At 43.1% G+C, this 25,641-nt stretch overlaps 1 protein-coding gene across 1 annotated transcript in view; it reads left to right on the forward strand.

Moving 5' to 3' along the window:
• Positions 1-25,641, forward strand: part of traf3ip2a (TRAF3 interacting protein 2a) — a 61,820-nt gene that overhangs the window by 27,025 nt on the left and 9,154 nt on the right. The window contains exons 3-7 of the mRNA XM_079374852.1: positions 609-1,121; positions 6,070-6,169; positions 12,506-12,663; positions 12,753-12,841; positions 12,931-12,999. Coding sequence (XP_079230978.1) covers positions 609-1,121; positions 6,070-6,169; positions 12,506-12,663; positions 12,753-12,841; positions 12,931-12,999 — 929 coding nt within the window. The remainder of the gene's footprint in view (positions 1-608; positions 1,122-6,069; positions 6,170-12,505; positions 12,664-12,752; positions 12,842-12,930; positions 13,000-25,641) is intronic.

Genomic DNA, 25,641 nt, shown 5'->3' on the forward strand with positions numbered 1-25,641 from the left:
AGTTCGTAGATTCGGGAAGAAGGAGGCGGGAACCGGCAAACACTTAAGAATTTAATAACAAAAATAAACAAACGTAAAAGTAAAGCGGCAGCCCCTCACGGACGACTGCCGCACACAAAACACGAAATAAAATCCAGGCCTGGTCCTCTCTCGTCTTCCACTGTCGTCACTCCTCCTTTTATCCTTCCGGAGCTCCTCCGTGGGACTCGAGACCGGTGTGTCGCAGGTGTCGCTCATTATCATTAACTCCACCGGCCTCGCTCCGTTCCCACGGCTCTCGGCCCCGCCCCACTCACCACAGTGTCTTTAGACCTTTTCTCTCTCAAAGCCATGAGTACCATTGACTGACGTTATATGACTGACAGACTGCAGCGGTTTCAGTTAAAAATCTTCATTTGTGTTCTACTGAAGAAACAAAGTCACTTACCTTGGATGCCCTTTGGGGTAAGCAGATAAACATCAAATTTTCATTTTTGACTCAACTATCCCTTTAAGTGAATGCCTCTAAAAGGTGTTTATTTGAATCAATCCAAGACATTTTTGATTATGTCCATAATGCATTAACCACAAACCTCTCTCTCCATTTGTGCACATTTTTGTTTTCTCAGACTGCTGTCCTCATGTTAGTATGCCAGTAGAGACTGATGAGTCTATGACCTTGTCCTCTCTAAATCTGGCCTGGCCTGCTTGCCAGCAGTGCCAATCACATACCCTTAAAGACACAGGAAAAAGTGGTAGATTCATCCCAGAGATGTGTGTTCGTGATGAAAGTAGATTGGATTACCTAGATGGCTGCTATCAGCTTCCTCCTAAAGATTTAAGGGTCAGCCCCCTCAAAAAACTTGCCATAAGTGATTCACAACACACAGAGAGTGCTGCAGGCTTGCCCAGTCTCTACTTGCCTCAAAGTTCAGGAAGACACCTTCAGAAAGACTATAGAGCGCACATAGAAGATCTGAGTGAAGATTTCTCAGGCATCAGTCTTCAAAACCGCTGCAGTTCACACACCCAAAACCCTGTGAGTGAGGATGAGGAGAGTCTAGAAAAGCCTAGTCCTCTTCGCTCTGACCTGAGAGAGGATTTCTGCAGATATTCCCCAGCAAAGCAGCCAGGATTTTATGGTATGCCTGTTATTGCTATTATTAAAGAGGTCATAATATCAAAAGATTTCATTATAAAATGTGTTAAACTGAGCTGAAAGTAATACACTCTTAATAGTATCTGAAATGCATGCAAGGGTAAAAATGGGGGGTAATTGATTCCAGGAAGTGAATTTCGATGGGGACGGTGTTCTGATTCAAACTGATTGCATTATTATTAGCCTGTAAAAGCTATGCAACACATAAATGTAATGGGATATTCTGCATCTGTGATCACACAATGTTGACTTTAATCAGTGGTTGGGATACATGCAGCCAGTAAGAATGCATTTCTATCAGTGCTCATCCACGCAGCAACTCAGGAGTTTCTTAGTGATATACCAAAATTTTGGCAGAAATCAGAAACATTACTTTACGACATTTGATAACATACTTTGACATGGATGAACTTGCATGTACTCAGAAAAAAAAAGGTTTAATCTGATCCAATTAAATTGTAATGCTTGCATTGATGAGACACACTGAGTTAAAACCACACAAACAAAAAAAATTGTCTGCTGTATTCTTCCTCAATAATGTCTGTTTTGGGGTCTTGGCTTATGGCTGTGACACAACAAGCCATCAGAAAGCATCTGTCAGTCATTTTAGCAGTGTGTTTTACAACATCAGCATTAGTCGAACCCTCTTGGTGGGCCAATTAAACATGTTGAATCAGTGTTTGGCAGTCGATGAGAGAGATTACCCTTACTGGCTGATCAGAAATCTTTTACACAGATTTAATCCAGTAAATCATTATTCACAGACATTTAAAATTATATTAATATTAACTGTACTTTGTGTAATAAATGTAAATCAACCCTGCGTTATAACATTGATGCTATGAGAACATTAATGCTTACGTCACTGTACTGAAGAAATGCTTAACCAAAAAGGTTGTGAATTACTGTATCCCTGCACTGATAGGGGCAGCAGAAAATAAGCAATAGGTTACATCTTTATTTTCCACATTAGTATATCGTTGTTGATATGAATGCTGGGGAAAACTAAATGATTGGACAAACTGGTTAAGCGTCCCAATACACTGGATAATTAATTCTCCAAGAAAACAAAAACACATATTATAATTGAGCAGACAATTGTGACTCATTCCGATGAGAATTTGAGAGCAATGAGAGCTGATGTCAGCTCCGGTGCAATTTGGATCATTAAGGCTCCACAGTGCATGTCCTGAAAAATATGTTCAAACTTTTTGGAGATTGGGCCATTTCAATCAGTAATTTTTATTTACAGTAACGCCGAGTAGAAATTTCAGTTAAGAATGGGATGTGATTTATGACTGGCAAAGCAGCATGCACATTTCTGGTTAAAAATGAAAGGCCATCAACAAACATTTAAAACTGGAAATATCAACAATTAAAATCAGCACTGAACAAAGTTAATCCATAGTCTAGTAAATATTGAAAACCTATTATTATTATTATTATTGATTGCTATGATGTCGTGCCAGGTGGACACTGTGTAGTTCTTCTGTAAAGCCGGGCATACACTGTGTGATTTCAGCAGCTAAATACGTTTTTTGTTAAATACCAACTCTCACTGTATGAGTAAATCGCATGTGATGTCAAGCCAAAGCTCAGGATTTATGTGCTCAAACTATATGGTCCGATCCCCCGAACCCAGAACTGTGTAGCCTCCATCATTTCCATCCAAATCACACACCATGTTGCTGTGGTTTCTTTTCTGTTTTCACGCTGGCGCAGTAAGGGAAAAAACGTACTCTGTTACAAACGTAACCTCAGTTCCCTGAGATACGGGAACAAGTACAGCCGATTTCTGAATCGTACAACTCTTTTTTTTTTTTTTTTTTTTTTTTTTTTTTTTTTTATTTTGGTTCAGGCAAAATTCAGCTGTCATGCGTGTCTTTTTGTGGGTAACAAGAGGAGATTAGTCTCTCCCGACCAGCAATCTGATGGTCAGATAAATTTCTATGTTAGAAATTTTGGTTGCCCCCCATAAGGGTATCGCACAGTTGAAACAGAGCCACAAACCAACTGCCCTAAACTCAGTGTTCCCTATCGATACTTCACTCGTACTGCGTCTTGCTAAAGACGCTAATGGGAAAGTCCTTTTTTATCTCCTGAACTGAAGCCTTATTCAATCACTCAGTGTAACTGCATGGCCATCGGTTCGTGCACTGTATAAAAGATGAACCAATGGCTCGGCAGCGGTGCTGCACTAACCTATGGCTGCGAAGCCCGCCAGAATGGGCGGGGTCATCTGGCTATATTAGCGGCCGCTTTGCCATAGGATTCAGGTTACTTCGACTGAAGCGACAACGGAGTTGTGCAGCTACCTGGCACGGCTAGCAACGCAGTACTCGTTCCTGTATCTCAGGGAACTGAGGTTACGTTTGTAACAGAGTACGTTCCCTATCGATACTTCACTCGTACTGCGTCTTGCTAAAGACACTTATGGGAGCAATCAGGCTGTGCTTAGGTAGAGGAACAACCACATGTGTAATCTTGCCCTAGACATCACAGGGTCTAAGGGCACAAGAACAGCAAACACCTAGGCAGCAGGTTAAGCTTACAAAGGTTACACCCGACCCTGGGCGATCTTTCGAAGACTCAGACCCCCCTCTGAGCTGGGGGAACCATCTCTATGGCTCCTTTCACCAGCAGGTCCTGTGTCGTGTGCGTTCTCGTCCTGCACCGAAGTGGGGACCACACTGCTGAAACGCGGGGATCTCCGAGTGAATTGGAGTGAATAGCCTCCAAAACCCACTCTGATATTCCAGGGATGGCTTGCCATGCCTTGGCCCGGGAAGACAGGGGTTGAATTGGTTAGAGTGCCTGGTCGCTGCAAGAGGACACGGTACTCATGAAAAATGGAGGAAAACTGCTCTCTTTTTGAAATTGTTTGTGTTTTATTTTGGTCGCTATAACAGCGTGTTGCCGCTTGGGCGCTCGAACGGGCCCAGAGTTTGCAGCAAACACATTTCCGACTACACCCGGAACTGGACATGGTGACTGGCGGCTCATGAGAGGCAGTTTGGGGGGTGGTCCGGCTGCAGCGAGACATGGCCCCCTCCTCTTTTTGACCCTTGGATCAGGACAACACCGGCGGTGCGGGATCCAGCGCTATCTTGGGCTGGGGTCCCTGACGTTTCGGAAACTGGTAGCGTTTGGCCAAGCGGGAATGTTGTCGAGGCTCAGGCTTTGCTGGTTGGGCGGCAGCCGCAGGCACAGGCTTCGGGGGCTGCTGAGTCAGTGCAGGCTTGGGGTGACTTGAGGCAGCTGGAGCGCTTGGGCAAGAAGTGTTGCATGGCTTGGGACGACTTCTGTGCCTCAATGAAACGCTCAGTGAAGCCCTCAACCGCTGGCCATCGAATGGAGTCCCGAAGCTGCTTGCTTATTTGGTGTAGGCGTCCTACACGGCTTGGTTGGATGGGCAGCCTTCCAGCCAATTGCAGTGTGCGGCCACTGACTCGTCCAGCGGAGGCAGCTTCTCGTATCCCTTGTCCTCAGCTCCGTCGACTGACGCAGAGTATGGGGCACGCCACGACGTGGTGAGCTCGTCGTGGACTCCTGGAAAAAAGGCGAGGATCTCTGACAAGGGTCTTGACGGCACCCCGGCAGGAAGCACTCGCCCAGACGGCTGCGGGAGGGTTCCTCAGGAGGAGACCACTCCAAACCCAGCTCCGACCGATATTGATTTTTTTTTTTTATTACCGATACCAATTATTTGCATGTTTATGTCCCTGATAACCGATATGCAGAGCCAATATTTATTGACTGTTATAAAGTAAATAAATAACTGAGTGAAGTAAGTCCATACTTCACTTTGGATTTTCCTCCTTTCAGTCACTCCCCCCAAACGAGACCAGATCGCTCGCGATGGCAGAGGGACGCTGGTCAGGCCGGGTAAAGAGGACGGGAGAAACCTCTCTGTGTGGAGAGAGTGAGGTACGCAGGGCCTGGGCCGACGTTAGCTCGCTCGGATCCAAGCGCTGTGATCCTCTTCAACGCTTTTTTCTCCTCACAGGGTCCTGGGAGGAAGAAAACGGGAGGGTGTGAGGGGCGGAGCTGCTTTTTGAAAAGAAAGCCATCCGCGAGCGCAGAGATGCGAGACTCATATTCTCGCAATGACAATATTCCGTCTCTGTGAGCGCAGATTCCGTGTGGGATTTCCCCAAGCTGAAGGAGAAGTCTGAATCCTATGGCGATGCGGCCGCTTATATAGTCAAATGCCCTGGCCCATTCTGGCGGGCTTCACAGCCATAGGTTCGTGCAGCACCGCTGCCGAGCCATTAGTTCGTCTTTTATACACTGCACGAACCGATGGCTGTGCAGTTACACTGCGTGATTGAATAAGACTTCAGTTCAGGAGAAAAAAATGACTTTTTCCCATAAGCGTCTTTAGCAAGACACAGTACGAGTGAAGTATCGATAGGGAACACTGAGTTTAGGGCAGTTGGTTTGTGGCTCTGTTTCAACTGTACGATACCCTTATGAGGGGTGACATATTAGAAATTTATCTGACCATCAGATTGCTGGTCGGGAGAGACTAATCTCCTCTTGTTACCCACAAAAAGACACGCATTACAGCTGAATTTTGCCTGAACCAAAAAAAAAAAAGAGTTGTACGATTCAGAAATTGGCTCAAAGTCAGATGAAAATTGCACAGTGTATGCTCGGCTTAAGGTGGGACATTGTTTTAATACAAGGTAGGACATTGTTCTGATACTTATATTTGTAAAGACTTTTCATTTTTGTGCAGATTTTTTTCAAGAGTTAAATGTCGCCCATGATGACGGTGGTTCCAATTCTGCAGAAGTCTGCAGAGCTCTGTGCACACAGAATCAGTGTGGGCCTGAATGAGTAGGCTCTGCAGATAATGCAGCCATAACTAAACTATTCACAAATGTAATTCTGTGTTTACCATAATATGTTAATGTGTATCTTTGTAGATGAGTACCCACCAGAGGTTTTATATCACTGGCATAAGCGGCCTGCAAATTATCCACAGCCCAACTATCTCCTGCATCCTTTCCTACCTGAGCATGCAAGGTATTATGCAAGTTTTTTTTTTTTTTTTTTTTTTTTTTTGCAATTCATAATTTGCTATCAATCTTAAATTCCATTTTTGAACAACAAAAATAAAAGCAGTCCTACTGTATCTTGACAAAACTATTTTTTTCTAAAGGAGCTTGATGTCTTATGAATGCACTGTAGCTTGAGAAATTGGGACCTTTTGAAACTTCCTTGCCAATTAAAAAAATTCTTTTTTTTTTAACTAAACTGAAGGAAAAAAACAACTTGTGAAGTTGCAATATCAGATGCAACATCATTCACCATCATTGGGCCTCAATCATGAAACTTGCGTAAATATAGGAGTAAATTCTGAGTAATTGTTATGTAAAACAGACCTTCCCGAAAACTCTCCTCTGGATTCACAAACGCTTCGTAAACGTCTGATTTGATAGTTAAATGTGTATGTTAATGAATTCCAATCATTCGTAAATAGCGCTCGTGCACGCTCATTCACAATTAGCATAATCTATGAATTACAGCCTGTCCAGGAAGGCAGTGGAATATTCTGGTCTACTTTCTCAGGTTTGGCTTCAGTATATTGCATAAATGCAAAAAAGATCAAAAAAGCCATATGCCTAACAATAAATATTCAATAACGTGTGTCCACCAAAGAGTTTTTAGCCAGCTGAAAAAAATGTCAGGTGCTCTTCTTAACCAGCTGGTGGCGCTTTAAAACACTTTGGTGGCATAGCATTTTTCCAGCTGAGATGCTTTGGTTGCTATGATTTGGAATATCCACAGCAGCAACGTATAGCTAGTATCTCATTTTTATGAATTAACTAAATATAAAAAAGCAGTAACCAGTAATATTAACTTCTCCATTGTTGTAGGCAGTAGGATGGTTGGTCGGTATTTGTACCGCCCCTCCTCTATTTACGGCTGGGTAAATAGTGATAGTGACGAGCGCTGTGTTTTACAGTTATCAACTCAGCTGCAAAAAAATAAATAAATAAAAATTCCTAGGAGGGCAAGGGCAAATTAACTTGTAATTATTATGGCACTGCATCAAAATTCAGTTTGCCAAAAAGAATACAGAACGTTTTACACACCATTTACATGTGGTAGGGTGCAGGTGGACATTTCTTTCGTACCAGCTAACATTTTGAAAATACAAACATTTTCATGAATTCGAAAGTTTATGTTAGAACGGTTTTACGAACAATTTACTTAAAAATTAGCTCTGCTCATGTTTCAAGAAAGAGGCCCATTGGGTGCAGTTAAGTGTGCAAAAACATAAAAAAGCTCTCTAGACCATAAAGCATAACTCACAGGGACTACAGAGACACTAACATATCTTTTAAAAGTCGCATCACTTACTCTCCACACTGATTGATTGGATTGGAAGAACTGACAATCCAGAAAAAGGGGATCAATAGAGACATTAAACCCAGCATGAAATTTCACAAGTGAAGAACTGAGAACTGAGATCAATGAACAAAGTAAAAAAAATGTAGTGATCGACCGATATAGATTTTTTTATTACCGATACCAATTATTTGCATGCTTATGTCCCTGATAACCGATATGCAGAGCCAATTCAGTTTGGATTTTCCTCCTTTCAGTCATCTTAAAAAAAATAAAAAGGTTGAAAATTAACGGAATTAACTTTCATGTTAAATTTAATCTTCATATTACAACAATAAAAAAAATGTATTAATAAAAAGCATCAGCGGCAACACTGAATTTAACAATAAGCAAAATACATGTAGAATGTCTCATTTTCAAATGGAGAAAATAAATAAAGGACAGGTATCATATCAACTTCATTTTAAACTGCAGTTTTAGGTTTATAAGCTGTTTCAAGAATAATTCACTGGATGTTAATTCACTGAATAATATTCTCTGGAATATTGAAATATAACAAACAAAACATTGTATTTTATTGTATTTCTCAACTGGTATGTTATATCAGAATTATTAATGTTTTTGTCATTCTAGATTATGAAATGCCTGCTGACAGTGCGGTTTATCTATGCATTTACACAGAACTACACTCAAATTGTGATCGCTCGCGGAGATAATAAATAATGAATTTCCATAGTGATGTATTTATTTAGATGTTTATTAACGAAATAATGGTTATATAGTAAATGTTAATATAATTTAGCTTGTTTTAAACAAGTGAATCTTGTTAAAAGTTACATATGGTGGCCGTGCTGGAGCATTTCATCAACCGCTGAGTGAACAGCAATATCAAAGCGGCTCCACGAGACTAATGATGAGCAAATATACAACAGAGAGAGAATTAAATTCAGCGCTTTTATTTCCAGCATGTGCTCATTCATGGATGCATATTATTTAATTCAGGCAAAGTTACATCTTTATTTGGAGAGGACTTGACGGATTAGCCTACGTGACTCCGACTTCACAAGACTAATGATGAGCATAGACAACAGAGAGAGAATTAAATTCAGCACTTTTATTTCCAACATGCGCTCATTCATGGCTGCATATTATTTAATTCAGGCAAAGTTAGCAGACTGATGGATTATTTTACGTGACTCCGTAAGATCGTCTTTATTTCTTAGAACCAAGCTGTATAAACTGCAAATCAGGCATTTCTGTAATACATCTAATTTGTGCATTAATGGCTGTTATGTTAAATAAAGTTTACTAAAGCAAATCAAGTACCTGCACGCCATTGATGTTGTCTCGTCTCCCCTCAGACGTGCTGCAATGGCGATCCTGCGCGCAATTCTCAAAACACCCACAAGATGGTGTCATTTATTGGTGAATCCAATATTACAAAACCGATATCCGGTTATGGTAAAATTATTAGATATCGGGAAAAATATCAGTAAATTGATATATCGGTCGATCTCTAAAAAAATTTCACTTTGAGCAAAATACATATTATTGTAGGAAATTGAAACATTATTTTTTTTGCTCCGATAATTTAGCTTTGCTTATTTTCATGTTTTTGTAAATATTTTTTTTCAAATGTCTTCAGTTTTATGATTCACATATATTAATTCTGTGATCACAATACATACAGTGTTAAATTGACACCATAGCCCTGCCCCAGAACTTTGTTAAATGCAATCAAATTGTATGTGTTAGCTTACTCATACAAGTTTACTTTGCCCAGCTGTAGGATTAGTTCCTCGGATGCCCTATACTTTGCTGGTCTTGTGATCATCATCACAAAGAAATCTGAGAAATTTAAAATTCATGTAAAAATTTACAGAGACAAGTTTTTGAAACTCAAAACAGAATAATAACAATATTTAAAAAATAATTAAATGCATATAATACAATACAGTAATAAAAGAAAAGGTTGGTAACACTTTATAATAATGTTCAGTTGTAAGTCATTTTTAAGTGATTAGTTGATTAGTAGATGAACTAATCATTTACAAAACATTCATAAGCAATTAATAAGTGATATGCTAATAATTTGTGTATGTTTTGTTAATTCATTTACAAGTAATTTACAGGTAATTAGTTTATGATGAACTAATCATTTACAAAACATGACTATGCATTCATAGATGATTAACAAGTGATATGTTAATATTTTTATCTGTTTTGTACATTAAGTTATAAATCATTTGCAAGTGATTAGATGATGATGAACTAATCATCTACAAAATATGACTATACTTTTACAAATGATTAAGTAATGTGCTAACGATTTACAAATCTGTCATAAGTTATCTTTAAAAAATAGCATCATGAAATAATCAAACAGATCCTTAATGGTTAATAGTTACTAGCTAATATATTATTAATCACTTATAAATCATTGAAATGTCAACATTGTACTATTATCTCAATAAACATTATATATAATTTACAAAGCATTTGTAAATTAGCATCTCCTAATCTAAAGTGTAAACTACTCATCACTTGTAAATGTGTTACACGTCATTTGTAGACCTTTCTTACCTGTTACAAATGATCTGTAGGTGTATACAAGGCATTTACAACACTTTCTGCATTGCCTAATCTAAAGTGTAAACTACTCATCAGTTGTAAATGTTTTACGAATTTTATGGTTTCCAGTTGTATGTTGCTAAATATATATACACACACAAACAACCTGTAAACAGAAGGTTTGTAAAACATTTACAACTGATGATTAGGCTACTTGTAAATAGTGTTGTCACGATACTGGAATTTCTAACTTCGATACGATACCTTGAAAAATATCGATATTCGATACCATTTTTGATACCACGAAGAAAAAAACTGCCACAATATTAAGGGGGTAATTTTTTTAATTTAAAGATAAATGTAACAAGTCGAGAACATGCGGTATATTTTACATGAACAAAAAAATGTCTTGAGGTACTGCATTTGTTGATTTATTTATTAATCTTTTATTCATCTTAGTTAAATGTTAATTGAAACTAACGTTTACTAATACATGTACTAATTAAAATCCCAAGTTCTATTTGTTGATATTTTCATTTGCTTCATAACCAAAATATTTCCATATATAGGGCCCTATGAAATCCGTTTTATTTTTCCTCAAATTCCGTTTTATTTTTTTCTACATTCAATTTTTTCCATTAAAATTTTTCTGGATTCCGTTTTTTTTCCGTTTTAATTTTTCTGGACTCTTTTTTTTTTTTTTTTTTTTTTTTTATGGTCAAATTAAATGCTATTAATCTAAAAGCATGTCTGATTCATTAAAATCATGGAATTATACAATTTAACATTTATTTTATTAAAAGTGTAAGAAAAATGACACGTTTAGGGCCGTATGAAATGTTTTATTTTTTTCTCACCTTATGTTTTATTGTTACCAAATTCTGTGTTTTAGCATGTCTGTTATTTGAATGCATACAAACAATTTTTATTTATTCTTACAGTAGCCTTATGAAATGTGTTTTCCCCCTCAGAAATTCTGTGTTGTGTATTTAAATTTTACTGGATATCAGATGAAGGCATAAAACAATTTTAGTTAATTTATATTTGAATTAATGAAAATTAAACATTTACTTTTTGGCAAATGAAGGGCATTTACTATTAAAATTAAAATATTTTGTGATTATTTCTTTTAAAAAAATTAACAGTAGTAGTAAGTAGTAGTATTATGTACATTCTACTAAATAATAGTAATATAGCCTATTTCTGGCACACGGTCTTTAATAGGCTAAGTTAAACCGAACTTTTATTTTGATGGGTTGCCGTGAATACTTTTAAAGTTCTGTGTGTGTATGATATGACGCTAGTTTTACTCAAATTAAATGGTAAAATGCTCGTAAAGTGCCTTTCAGATCAGTTCTGGATATATTGTTGATGTATTTATGTCCTCATTGGGACGGCAGACGCTGAATCACCGCAAGCGCCACATAAACAAAACCGCACGTGCAGCACATTCACACAGAGACGCGCAGAACATGCAGGATTCATATTTAAATCGACTTTTGCAGCTTAATATTTACAGATACTAGTCCATATCGCAATTTGATTTAAGTGTAATGACCTACTTTTGATTAATTCATCCAAACTTTTTCCGTGACATTCCGCGTTAAACTGTAAATTCCGTTTTTATGACTGGATTCGGCGATTCCGTGCGCGTTCTCTGCATCGCGAAGATCATAGATCCCTACAGATAGCGCTCCTGCTGTGTTCTTTAACAACCAGAGCAGTCATCTTTCTATTCACTTCACTTTTGCTATTTAACCAGAGCGAAGGAGACGAGTGCGGTCACGTGTGGTGCTTGTCCACGTGCCTTTGGAGAGAAGTGAAAGTGACAGCTCGGCTAGTATCGGTGTATCGATACTTCGGGAAATTAATATTGGTACCGTTCAGATATTTCAGTATCGATATTTATCGAAATATCTATATTTTTGACAACACTACTTGTAAATGACTTGTAAATGAATTAACAAAAACATATACAAATTGTTAGCATATCACTTATTAATCGCTTATTAATTATTTGTAAATGATTAGTTCATCATTAACTAATCACTTATAAATGACTTATAACTGAACGTTATTATAAAGTGTTACCAAAAGGTTTTATAAGATTTATGAATAAAAAAGATTTTTGAATGTACTGATATGCTATTTACAGATTAATAGTTTTGAAAGGTTATTTACACATACAATTCTGAGATGTGTTATGTACAGTTATAAGAGACAATGTACAGTTTAAATTGCTTAGAAAAAAAAGAGGCCTGACAGAAAAAGCTGTTCTGGTGCCTGGCAAGTGCTGACCTGAGGGCAACAGTTCAAAGAGAAAATGGGCTGTGTGTGTGGGGTCCAAAATCACTTTTACTTTAAATATGCTTAAAGTGATATATATATATATATATATATATATATATGCATATGCATTTTTTGGTCCATCCATAGACAAGTGGCAGTTGCGAGGCCCCCTCAACTTACATCCCGTCAGAGCACAGCCCCTGTTAGAGAGCTCATGTCAGAAGTGTGTGTCCAGCCTTCCCAACCAGCTGCTGTCGGCCACCCTCAAACACTGAGGCGCAACATCAGTCTTCCTGATGACTGCAGTGAGTGATGCTTCAAAAACAGATTTTCAGATCACCATGAGCTCTGACAACTTTTGACAAACTTTCAAGATAATTTTCATGACTTTCAGGAGACATTTTCATAACATATTCTGTGGACACTGAAGCAGAGTTGATGCCCTTTGTGAATTTTTTGATTAATCAGGGATTCAGACCAGCTGTAAGAATGCCTAATTTTTGCTTATTTACATTGTCAATTCATAAAAAATGTGTTTGTTACATGTATAATAGATATCTCTCTTTTTTCAGATTGATATATTTGAAGACAGAGTTAGACAAATGGACATCAACAAATGGATGGACAGTTATTTAAAAAATGTAAGAAAATGTATGTATTATAGTTGTAACAGGGGATGGAGAGAGGTAGATGATTGATCAAGGCGTAGCTAGAGGCTAGCTGGAGAAAGCCCAGTGATGTCAGAGAATTGACGGAACTAGAGATGCACCGATTGCAATTTTCTCTTCGCCGATTCAGATTTTTTTTTTTTTTGAGTGACCTGCCGATACCGATTTTTACCGATTCCAATTTTCTTTCTAAAAACTATAATTGACAGCATATACAAACAAAAATCTATATTTTTAAATCCAAAAAAACAAAAACCCATAAATTATTAAACATTACAATTCCCCCAATCTGGACAAGTTACAGATGTTCTCTCACTTACACAACTCTTAAAATAAAGTGCTCTGTGACTAGAAAAGAGGTAGAAATAACAATTAATTGAAAAGGAGTTCCATCAAATTCTTACAATGTTTCAATTAATTCAGTTAGAATAATAAGAAACTGTAGAGCTGTTACCATTCAAATGAAGAGTATCAACAAACTCCATCTTTCCACTGCAGCAAACACAGAAGCTGTGGCTGAAGTGGCATTAGATGTACTTACACAGATTTTTGATGAAGCTGAGGTGCCATAAATGCATTTACACTGCAAAATTTTGAATGCTAAAAGAAGTTTATAAGATTAAATATTTTAAATATTTTTTTAACATACAAATAAGAAATGTTGGGATAAATGCAATGATAGTTTTAAATATGAAACCAAACCAGTAGGTAGCAGCAAATGACTGTTTGAATGAGTCATTTAGTCCTTCATTCAATAGATTTGTTCAAATTGCTGATTCATTCAGAAACAAGGCAAGTGACTACTGTCTATGAATGGGTTATTGAATCATTGACTCGCTAGATTCGCTCAAAAACGTGGATTCATTAACGAAACACTGCTGTGTTGCTCAGAGACACAAAACAGTTCTGCTGTCGCTTTGATTGGAACTGTTTTCATCAGCAAAATGGAGCAAAAACAGTCAATATGTAATGAGGGAGTCCACTGAAGGTGAGTGTAGTATGAACCCATGTGCAGTTTATTTACAACAGTGAAATCCAAAATCCAAACAGATGCAGACTTAACTTGAGACAGACTTGACTTGAAAACAGGCTTGACATGAACAGGCTTGACGTGGCATGAGACAGATATGGCATCAACAAACAACTCACCAACAGCAGGTTACAACGATAATACACGACAAGGCACAATTGCACTAATGAGCAAACTAATACAAAACTAAGTAGGTCACATGACAAGAACAACCAATCAGAACATGACACATAGAACCAAGGAACCAATAGCAAAGAAACATGAGGGCAAGGGAAGCATGACACAAACAGGAACCATGACTAAACTTCAAAATAAAAAGGCATGAAAACATGAACATGAAACAGAACCCAAAACAGACCTTACATTTTCCCCCTTCTAAGGGCGGCTCCCGACGCCCAAACAAAAACCCAAAACAACCCCAAAAAAGTCCAGGGGGGTGGTGAAGCGGAGGCAGAATGGGGGGAGGGATGGTGCGCCAGGCCCATGAAGGGGAACAGGACCCGGAGCATGGGGCAACGGCGGAGCAGGCAAGGCAGGGAGCTATGGTGGAGACGATGGGGCTGGAGCCCACCAGGGCGGAGCAGACGGGACCGGAGCCCACCAGGGCAGAGCAGACGGGACCGGAGCCCACCAGGGCAGAGCAGACGGGACCAAAGCCCACCAGGGCGGAGCAGACGGGATCAGAGTCCACCAGGACGGAGCTGAAGACCACCGCAGGGAAGCCGACTGGGCAGGAAACCATGATAGTATCTGGGATCTGAGGAGCACAAGGACAAACCACACAAAGAGAGCAGAGACAGACCACACAGGGAGAGCAGAGACCGACAACACAGAGAGAGTCCCCATGGTCCCAGGGGCCGTGACAGGGCAGGTCGAGAGTTCATGGATGGTCTCTATGGCCGTGGCAGGGCAGGAGGAGGATTTGCAGATGGCCTCCATAGCTGTGACAGGGCAGGACGAGGATTCACAAACGGCCTCCATAGCCGTGACAGGGCAGGACGAGGATTCACAAACGGCCTCCATAGCCGTGACAGGGCAGGACAAGGATTCGCTGACGGCTTCCATAGCCGTGACTGGGCAGGACAAGGATTCACACACGGCCTCCATAGCCGTGATAGGGCAGGACGAGGATTCAGGAGCACAGTGTGCAGCCCACACGCACCCTATGGCAACCGCCATCACAGGCAGTGTGGTATTCAATGGGAGGTCAGAGACGCCAGCCATGCGTCCATTAGCTCCAGACCCAAGCTCCACATTAGCAGGAGCTAGGGTACTATAGCCCCCCCCCCAAAAAAATTCCTTGGGGAAATTTTGGTGGCCATCTTGGCCGGGGACTCAGGCCTGGCGGCCATCTTGGCCGGGGACTCAGGCCTGGCGTGAACAGGCCCCGTAGACTCTGGCCGGGCAGGCGTGACGTGAGCAGACCTCGTAGACTCTGGCCAGGCAGGCGTGACGTGAGCAGACTCTGGCCGGGCAGGCGTGACGTGAGCAGACTTTAGAACTGCATCCATTTTCCCAAGAGACTCCTGCGTGGCAGCTATCTTACGGTGGAGTTCTTGAATAGCAGCCATGTTATGGAGAATCTCCTGAGTAACCAGCATGACATGAGCGGGCCCTGGGGTAACACATGACATTAGCGAGCTGTGGCTTGGCAGGCATGAAGTGAGCAGGCCTCTGCGTAGCAGGCGTGATGTTGGCAGGTTCTGGGTTAGCAGGCATGATGATAGCAGGCTTTGGTGTGGAAAACATGACGTGTGAAGGCTTGGGAGTAGCAGGCACAGAACATTTGCAGGGCTCCTTATCCACAATTCCCACAGTCAGAGGTTACCCAGCCAAAAGCAGAACAAAGTCAATATATCGTTCCAGTGACCAACAAATAGTTCCCCCTGGAAGACTTGAACGAAGTGGTTCGTCAACACCGGAACGAAAAATGTCTTTAAGGGTCACGTCATTTAAATCTACCAAATGGCAAAGTTCACAAAAATCAGCCACGTACTCCACTATAGCCCTGTTGTCCTAACGCAGGCAGAGGAGACGTGTAACTGCTGGGTTCATTGTGTGGGTCGTGTATTCTGTAACGAGGGAGTCCACTGAAGGCGAGTGTAGTATGAACCCATGTACAGTTTATTTACAACAGTGAAATCCAAAATCCAAACATGATCCAAACAGATGCAGACTTAACTTGAAACAGACTTGACTTGAAAACAGGCTTGACATGGCATGAGACAGATATGGCATCAACAAACAACTCACCAACAGCAGGTTACAACGATAATACACGACAAGGCACAATTGCACTAACGAGCAAACTTATACAAAACTAAGTAGGTCACATGACAAGAACAACCAATCAGAACATGACACATAGAACCAAGGAACCAATAGCAAAGAAACATGAGGGCAAGGGAAGCATGACACAAACAGGAACCATGACTAAACTTCAAAATAAAAGGCATGAAAACATGAACATGAAACAGAACCCAAAACAGACCTTACACAATATTGTGTCTAAAATGTAAGTCACTTAATTTTAACTTCTTGTTTATTGATCTACTTTTAAATAAAATCACATTGCAATGGTGTTGAAACATTTTGGTCATGCAATGTAGCGTACATAAATTATAGATTATACATTGCTTTATTTCTTTTTTTTTTTTTTTTTTTTTTACTACCGCAATATGCATAAATAACTTTAACTCATTTGTTTTGATTTCTGCATGAATCTCTCTCACACACTTACGCTGTGCGAGCCTCATCTGGCATGACATAAATACATAATCGGTCGTCGTGTGACGTCAAAACAGACCGGCTCTAAATTGGCAGACTGACCGGCCAGTCACTATTCCGGGCCCATCATGCTGAAAACCAACTAATTCCGGGCCCTGGCCAGTCGATCAGTGCATCTCTAGACAGAACCTTGTGGAGCTTAGGGATTTGGTAGCCAGAGGCACTGAAAGGTCAGAAGCCCGAGATGGAGTCCAGGGTTCGGAGAACTGAGGTGGAGCCTCCATCTCCATACACCCCAGTATGGAGATGGAGACTGGAAGTTCTGAGGCTCATCCAACATGAGAGAACAAAGAGGAAGAGCCCAGGAGCTGGAGGGAACCATTGGAAGCAGAGCCAGAAGACTGGGTTCTGGAACAGGAGGCAGGAGAGGGAGGCTGGGAGGGTGTGTCAGCAAAGACTTGTTACTGGGTGGAACCAGCAGAGACAGCCGAAGTAGCACGCCCGACTCAAACAGAACCGAATGAGCTGGTTCAACCTACTGTCGAAATGTGCTGAAGATTACAGAGGATTTGGATGAGTGAGTTAACGATACTGTGCAAGCCTGAAGCTGATGATACACATGGCAACTTTTTGAGCAATGTTGCCAAACGATTTTGCTTGGGCACTTTCCCATTGAGAATATTGTAGATATTGTAGATGGCGCCGGTGAGATCGGCTGCCGTCACGACTGCTCCGACCAAACTTTGTCTTTTTTTGTTATTTTTTCGTGTTGTTAACTATAAACACCGGTTTCTTTTTGTAAGATGGCCATTCTTACATACGACAGGGCCACTCTTATTTCTATTGGTGCACAATGCACTAACCTTTCGCCGATTTTGAACCCGGACCCATCCTGGCCAAGCGAGATCCTGAGGAGGAACAAAGGACCCGACCCGTACCGGCGTCCTCGAGGGAAACGAGCCGGCGTCAGGAACAGGCTGAGGGCTCGCGCACACCGCGCTCCCTTACCAAGTGTCCTGCTCGCCAATGTCCAGTCGCTGGATAACAAACTCGATGACCTCAGGGCAAGAGTCAGGTTCCAGAGGGACATTCGGGACTGCAACCTTCTCTGCTTCACCGAGACATGGCTGAACCCAGCGGTACCAGACCACGCCATCCAGCCGGCCGAGTTCTTCTCGGTTTACCGCATGGACAGAACGCTGGACTCGGGGAAGACTAGGGGAGGTGGAGTATGTCTGATGGTGAACAAACACTGGTGTGACAGCGCGAGCATTGTTCCCCTCTCACGCTCCTGCACACCGAATCTTGAACTTCTGACCATCAAATGTCGCCCTTTTTATCTCCCTCGGGAATTTAGCTCGGTCATCGTCAGTGCCGTTTATATTCCACCTCAAGCGGACACGGACACTGCGATATGGGATTTACATGAAACACTACACCTTCACCAGACACAGCACCGGGACGCCGCATTCATTGTTTTGGGAGATTTCAACAGTGCCAACCTCAAGCGTGCACTGCCGAACTTCCATCAGCACATCAGCTGCCCCACCAGGGGCGAAAGGACATTAGATCACTGTTACACCCCATACAAGAACAGCTACAAGGCACAGTCACAACCACCGTTTGGGAAATCGGACCACGCCGCCATCTTCCTCATGCCTGTTTACAAACAGAGGCTGAAACAGGAAGCCCCGGTGCAGAGGGAGGTCCAACGCTGGACGGACCAATCGGTGGCCGCTCTGCAGGACGCGCTAGATGACGCAGACTGGGACATGTTCCGGCGCAGCTCTGATGACGTCAGCTTGTTTACGGAAGCGGTTGTGGGATTTATAGAGAAACTAATGGATGATACGGTGCAGAAAACCATCATCAGGACGTTTCCCAACCAGAAGCCGTGGGTGGATAAAACCATCCGCGACGCCCTGAGATCCCGCTCCGCTGCCTACAACACAGGGCTCATCACCGGGAACATGGATGATTACAAGGCTGCATCTTACAGCGTGCGCAGATCGGTGAAGGAGGCGAAGCAGCGCTACGGGAGGAAACTAGAGTCGCAATTCCAACATGGCGACTCTAGGAGTCTGTGGCAGGGACTTAGAACCATCACGGACTATAAAACACCACCCTCCAGATCGGGGAATGCGGACGCCTCTCTGGCTGACGAGCTGAACACTTTTTATGCTCGCTTCGAGGCTGCAGCTAATCACGCTAACGGCGCTAGCAGTGCTAACTGCATGCACGCTGAGGAAGCCGGTGAGGACAACGTATTCACCATCACGGAGCATGACGTGAGGAGGGCATTCAAGAGAGTGAACATCAGGAAGGCAGCGGGACCAGATGGCATCACAGGTCGGGTTCTGAAGGCCTGCGCTGACCAGCTAGCACCGGTGTTCACCGAGATCTTCAACCTCTCCCTGGAACAGTCCATAGTCCCCTCATGCTTTAAGCAGTCCACCATTGTTCCTGTCCCCAAGAAACCGCAGCCCACCTGCCTAAACGACTATCGCCCTGTAGCCCTCACATCAGTGGTGATGAAGTGCTTTGAGAGACTGGTCAGAGACTTCATCATTGCATCACTACCAGACACACTGGATCCACTACAGTTTGCATACAGACATAACCGCTCCACGGAGGATGCCATCTCACACCTCCTCCACACCACAACAAGTCACCTGGACTGCAGAAAAGGGAATTATGTAAAAATGCTGTTTGTGGACTACAGTTCAGCGTTTAACACCATAATTCCCTCCACACTCACCTCCAAGTTGGAGGTCCTTGGTCTCAGCACATCCTTGTGCCAATGGATCTCCAGCTTCCTGAAGGACAGACAGCAAGCCGTACGGATGGGTAAACACACCTCATCCTCCATCACCCTAAGCACCGGAGCCCCTCAAGGTTGTGTTCTGAGCCCCCTGCTGTACTCACTGTACACTTATGACTGTGTGGCCACTTCCAACTCCACCACCATCATTAAGTTTGCTGATGACACTGTTGTGTTGGGCCTGATCTCAGACAACGACGAGACGGCCTACATACAGGAGATTAAGAACCTGGAGAGTTGGTGCCAGGTGAATAGTCTACACCTGAACATCAGCAAAACTAAGGAGCTGATAGTGGACTTCAGTACGAAGCAGGAGCGGTCGTACCAGCCGATCACGATCAGCGGGACTCCAGTGGAGAGAGTGGACAGCTTCAGATACCTGGGTGTTCACATCACGCAGGACTTGACTTGGTCCTGTCATACCAGCACCCTGGTGAAGAAGGCCAGGCAGCGTCTGTACCATCTGAGACGCTTAAAGGACTTTAGACTTCCCTCTCGGGTGCTTAAGACTTTTTACACCTGCACCATCGAGAGCGTCCTGACGGGCAGCATCACTTCCTGGTTCGGGAACTGCACTATGCAGGACAGACGAGCCCTCCAGAGGGTGGTGCGTTCAGCGGAACGTACCATTCACACCGAGCTCCCTAACCTGCAGGACATCTACAGCAAGCGGTGCCTGACCAGGGCCAGGAAGATAGTGAAGGACCTCAGCCATCCCAACAATGGACTCTTTTCTCTGCTGCGTTCAGGGAGACGCTTCCGCTCCATGAAGGCGAACACAGAGAGAATGAGGAGGAGCTTCTTCCCGCAGGCCATTCGGAGTCTAAACCACTCTCCACTCTAATCACATCACCCCACACTTCCACTTTGCACATTTTTCAAGTACAATCTGCACTAATTTGTAGAAGGTTACGAAAGGATAAATGAGTGGGACTTACATACCATTTGTCTTTGTCTTTAGTATCCTTTTACTCACTTATACACTTTACTGCACTGCACAGCACACGGACACTTTATCACTGACATACACTTTACTTTTTATAGAATCTATATAGAATCATATTCTATTTTTTATTCTCATATCTATTTGTTATTTTATTTTATTGCTAGTTTATTCTGTATATATGTTTACTGTACTTTTTCTATTTGTATTTTTGTAAACTTGAGGTTTTTCTAATTTTGTTGGACAATTTGTTGGACAGTCGTACAATACATTTCACTACATGTCGTACTACGTATGTATATGTATGTGACAAATAAAATTTGAATTTGAATTTGAATTTGAGAATGGGCGACTAATTTCTATCTGGAAACTTTAGATCAGTCGTGGGCCCTGTGTCTCAAATGGGTGCCAGTTGATGGCAACATCGCCTGCCAACATTGTTCAAAAAGTTGGCTCGTGAATCATCAGAACCAAATTTTTACTATAGTTTATTGTGCATGCAGATTATATTTTAAATTAAGTGAAATCAAGGAATTTATAAGACTGGTTTATTCTTTCTTTATACTTTAGACATATAGAACATAGTTTGAGCATCAATGTCTGTAATGTGTGCTGTAGGTACTAAACTTTTAGGAATCTTATCCAAGTTGTAGGCTAATCAGTATTGGTTAGTTGTATCTGACATAAAGGATCCGCGAATGAAACTGACTACAAACACTGTTAGCTTAAGTGAATGAAAGGCAATAACCAGCAATATGCGTTCACACATACTTTTTATTTGAATGTTTCAATATGTATGTCAGTCCTTGTCTTGTGTTTCCCCTCCTCCCGTGCCCATATTTGGCCTTCCTGTTCCTGTCCTCGTTTGTCTTCATTAGTTTAATTAGTCCCTAGCCCTGTGGCTGATTAGTCCACACCTGTTCCTCATTTTCCTAGTGTTTATGAGCCCTGTGTTTCCTAGCCCCTGTGTCCGGTCTTAACGTCATTGATGTTCGTCTCTCCCCAAGCTCCTCGTCTCTTTGTGTGTCTTTTCAATAAATGGATTATTGGAACTTCCACGTCTCCGCACCTCCTTGTATCCCGAGAGGGAACGTGACAGAAGACCGGACCCACAACAATACTATGGCTGAAGACAGGCTTTGGTGTCTGCGGCAGGATGGTCGGGAGTTGGTAAGGTATGTTGAGGAGTTTCTTGAGCTTTCCAACGAGGTGAGCTGGATTGACGCCTCGCTCGGTGTGTGTTTTCGGTTTGGGTTGGACAAAGATGTAATCAGCTGCAATCTCCCCACGTCCAGTTTTTCCCTGATCGGGCTGATAAATCATGTCCTCAATGTACATGGCATTGATTTCGAAGTCGAAGAATGTCAGACCGATCTTCGTCCAACCCAACCCGAGAACAACCCGGCCTCACGGCTCACCGCTCGCCAGGACCCTCCACATGCCCTACCAAATGTTCCGGCCACCCAACTCTTCCCAGCACTGCTGCTGTCCTCAGCCCAGAGCACCCCCGCAACCCCGCGCTTCAAGAGCGCCCTCCTGTACCTGCTCCTCGCATGTGCTCCCCTGCGTCTCCGCTGGTCCCGCCCAGCTCTCCTTCGTCTCCGCTGGTCCCGCCCAGCTCTCCTTCGTCTCCGCTGGTCCCGCCCAGCTCTCCTTCGTCTCCGCTGGTTCCGTCCAGCTCCGCGCTTCCCGAGCGCCCGCAAGTGTCCGCGCTTCCCGAGCGCCCGCAAGTGTCCGCGCTTCCCGAGCGCCCCCAAGTCCAGCCCTCCTGAGTTCCCGCTGGTTCAGTCCAGCCCCGCGCTGCAAGAGCGCCCGACAGAGTCCGCGCTGCAAGAGCGCCCGACAGAGTCCGCGCTGCAAGAGCGCCCGACAGAGTCCGCGCTGCAAGAGCGCCCGACAGAGTCCGCGCTGCAAGAGCGCCCGACAGAGTCCGCGCTGCAAGAGCGCCCGACAGAGTCCGCGCTGCAAGAGCGCCCGACAGAGTCCGCGCTGCAAGAGCGCCCGACAGAGTCCGCGCTGCAAGAGCGCCCGACAGAGTCCGCGCTGCAAGAGCGCCCGACAGAGTCCGCGCTGCAAGAGCGCCCGACAGAGTCCGCGCTGCAAGAGCGCCCGACAGAGTCCGCGCTGCAAGAGCGCCCGACAGAGTCCGCGCTGCAAGAGCGCCCGACAGAGTCCGCGCTGCAAGAGCGCCCGACAGAGTCCGCGCTGCAAGAGCGCCCGACAGAGTCCGCGCTGCAAGAGCGCCCGACAGAGTCCGCGCTGCAAGAGCGCCCGACAGAGTCCGCTCCTCTGTGGCTCCCAGGGGGGAGCTTCCCCAAGAAAATTTTGGGGGGGGGGTAAGAGGGTCACAGCCTGTGTGGCCGGGCTAAGGGCCAAGGCCACAGAACCCCTCGGGCCCGAAAAAAATAGGCCGTGGCCTCCCGAGTCCCCTGACCCGCCCTGGCCTCCCGAGTCTCCTGACCCGCCCTGGCCTCCCGAGTCTCCAGACCCGCCATGGCCTCCCGAGTCCCCTGACCCGCCATGGCCTCCCGAGTCCCCTGACCCGCCATGGCCCCTGGAACGGGCACCGCCCTGGAGGCCTCCAGAGCGCCCACCCCCCCCCCTCCCCATTGGATGGTGTTAGGCGTGAGGACACGCCTTCCGGAGGGGGGCGTAATGTCAGTCCTTGTCTTGTGTTTCCCCTCCTCCCGTGCCCATATTTGGCCTTCCTGTTCCTGTCCTCGTTTGTCTTCATTAGTTTAATTAGTCCCTAGCCCTGTGTGTGATTAGTCCACACCTGTTCCTCGTTTTCCTAGTGTTTATGAGCCCTGTGTTTCCTAGCCCCTGTGTCCGGTCTTAACGTCATTGAAGTTCGTCTCTCCCCAAGCTCCTCGTCTCATTGTGTGTGTCTTCAATAAACGGATTATTGGAACTTCCACGTCTCCGCACCTCCTTGTATCCCGAGAGGGAACGTGACAATGTTTTGACATACAGTAAATGACTTTATTTGAATGTTTCATTGAGACAACATGGCACTGGGTTGTCAGAAATGCATCGTGACATCATTGCTTGATGACGTCAGGAACCGATGAATCAGCTTTTTAAACCGACTCAATGAGCCAAATTGTCCAAAAAGAACCGGCTCATGGAAATGAGTTAGAATTGGATCACTATTCTCCACCAGTAATCCCACTGGCACAGGTGATTTCACTGGCTCATGCACCTGGTCAGACTTAGTTGGCGAGGGCTCCAATGGCTCTGGTGTTGGCCTGGGTCTGGCAATTGTATTGTGGCAGGCTCAGGATTATAACTAAAACCTTTTACACACTGCATGATTTTCAACTGTCCCAGACAAAAGATTAGCATTGTGAAATAGTCGTGGCGATGTCTGTGATCTTGGCTCCTAAGCGGAGCCATTATATTTCATGATATTGTGAACAGCACAAACCACATGGAATCTTTTCTTTTCTGATTTGGGCCACTTTCATATGTGGTCCTAAATCCAATTCAGGTCAGATGTTTTGCAATGGGACCGCAGTCTGAATGGTCATATCGAAGTTCATGAAACTTTTACGTCACTCTAGATCAACATTCATCATTATTCTGCACTGATAGGAGTCATTTAAATAATTTTACATTCCGGTAGTTCTTAGATCACTCAGTTGCAAAAACTGACAGACAGTTGCAAAAGGTAGTCAGTGGAGAGTCACTGTGGTGTTATTTTATGGTGTTATTTTGAAGCTCTATACAAGCTCAACTTATACTGTAGTACTTCGGCCGTCCACGTCGGCATACTGTCCACATTACCTCATTTTATGAGGTCATTTTATTACATTTTATTAACTCATTTTATTTTATTTATTTTTTACCTCATTCATAAGGGGCTGTACCAGAAATAATTGCTCTCTTTGCAAAATAGAACTTTGCTCTCTTTCTCCTCATTGGTTCACATTGGAATCTGATATTGGCCACATTTAAAAATGATAATGTAAACAGCCATATAAAAAAATCTGATCCAAGCCAAAAATTTGAATTGAGCACCAATGCTTGCCGTGTGAACATGGCCTTAGTTAGATTTTAAAACAAGTTCAAGTGATTAATTGGTTATATGTTTCTCATGTATGTTCTGTTTTGCTTTAGTTCTAGTTCCTGTGTTAAGCCTTCTACACATTTGGGACAGCCGAAAATCATGCAGTGTGTCTTTCTGGTCTTCAACGAGCCCAAAAGGGCCCACGTTACACCTCTCTTTGTCTCCCTGCACTGGCTGCCGGTTATGGATCGCATCAAGTTCAAGACACTGATGCTTGCATATCCCTGCAAACAAGCCTGCGGTGGCCCTTTACGGGCCCACTTAGAGCAAGTCTAAGGGCCCCCAGCGGGCTGCCAGTGTAGGGCCCCTGAGAATTTGCTCATTGGCAAAACATTGGCCCCTTAGCGATGGCCCTGCATGGGCAGCCCTCATTTAGCCCCCAGGAAGCCCTCACAAGGCCCACACAGGGCCCGCACAATTAATCTACAACAATGCATCTGTTTCACTATCAATACTTCTCAGCTACCATAGCTTAAGTCTTTGGGAAAAACAGTTACTATACATCTGAAATGGATAACTAATGTCTGTATTGTCAAAAATGTACAGTAGTCAAAGGGATTTCAAATCAATTTATTAAATACAAAATAGAAAACATTCAATTCAGGTTAATACGGCTACATATAGACAAAAATATTAATACACAAAAGTACAAAAAAAAAAGAAAAAGAAAGCAATGTAAGATTGTAAGACTTCGTCATGTAAAAGTTGGTGTGTGCAAAAGTCTTATCTGTAGTACATTACTGTCTAAACACTGTTGTTGCGATCCTTAAAGGTCTAGGGGTTGAAACGCAACATTTTGAATGTAATAATTAATATTGCTGGAAGGGGAGAGTTTTTAGAAAAAAAACAGGCATCAAGCACACTTAGTTCAATTTAATGTTTTTATTTCTTTAAGCCAAAACCACTAAACAATGTGTGAGCTATGTACAAGGCATAATTTAGAAAACAAAAATAAGAATACATTAAACTAGGAAGGAAACGGAGGAACGAAGGTGATGCCAAATCAACGTAAATAATAAAACAAT

This window comes from Barbus barbus (assembly GCF_936440315.1).
Source record: "Barbus barbus genome assembly, chromosome: 24".
Taxonomy (NCBI): domain Eukaryota; kingdom Metazoa; phylum Chordata; class Actinopteri; order Cypriniformes; family Cyprinidae; genus Barbus; species Barbus barbus.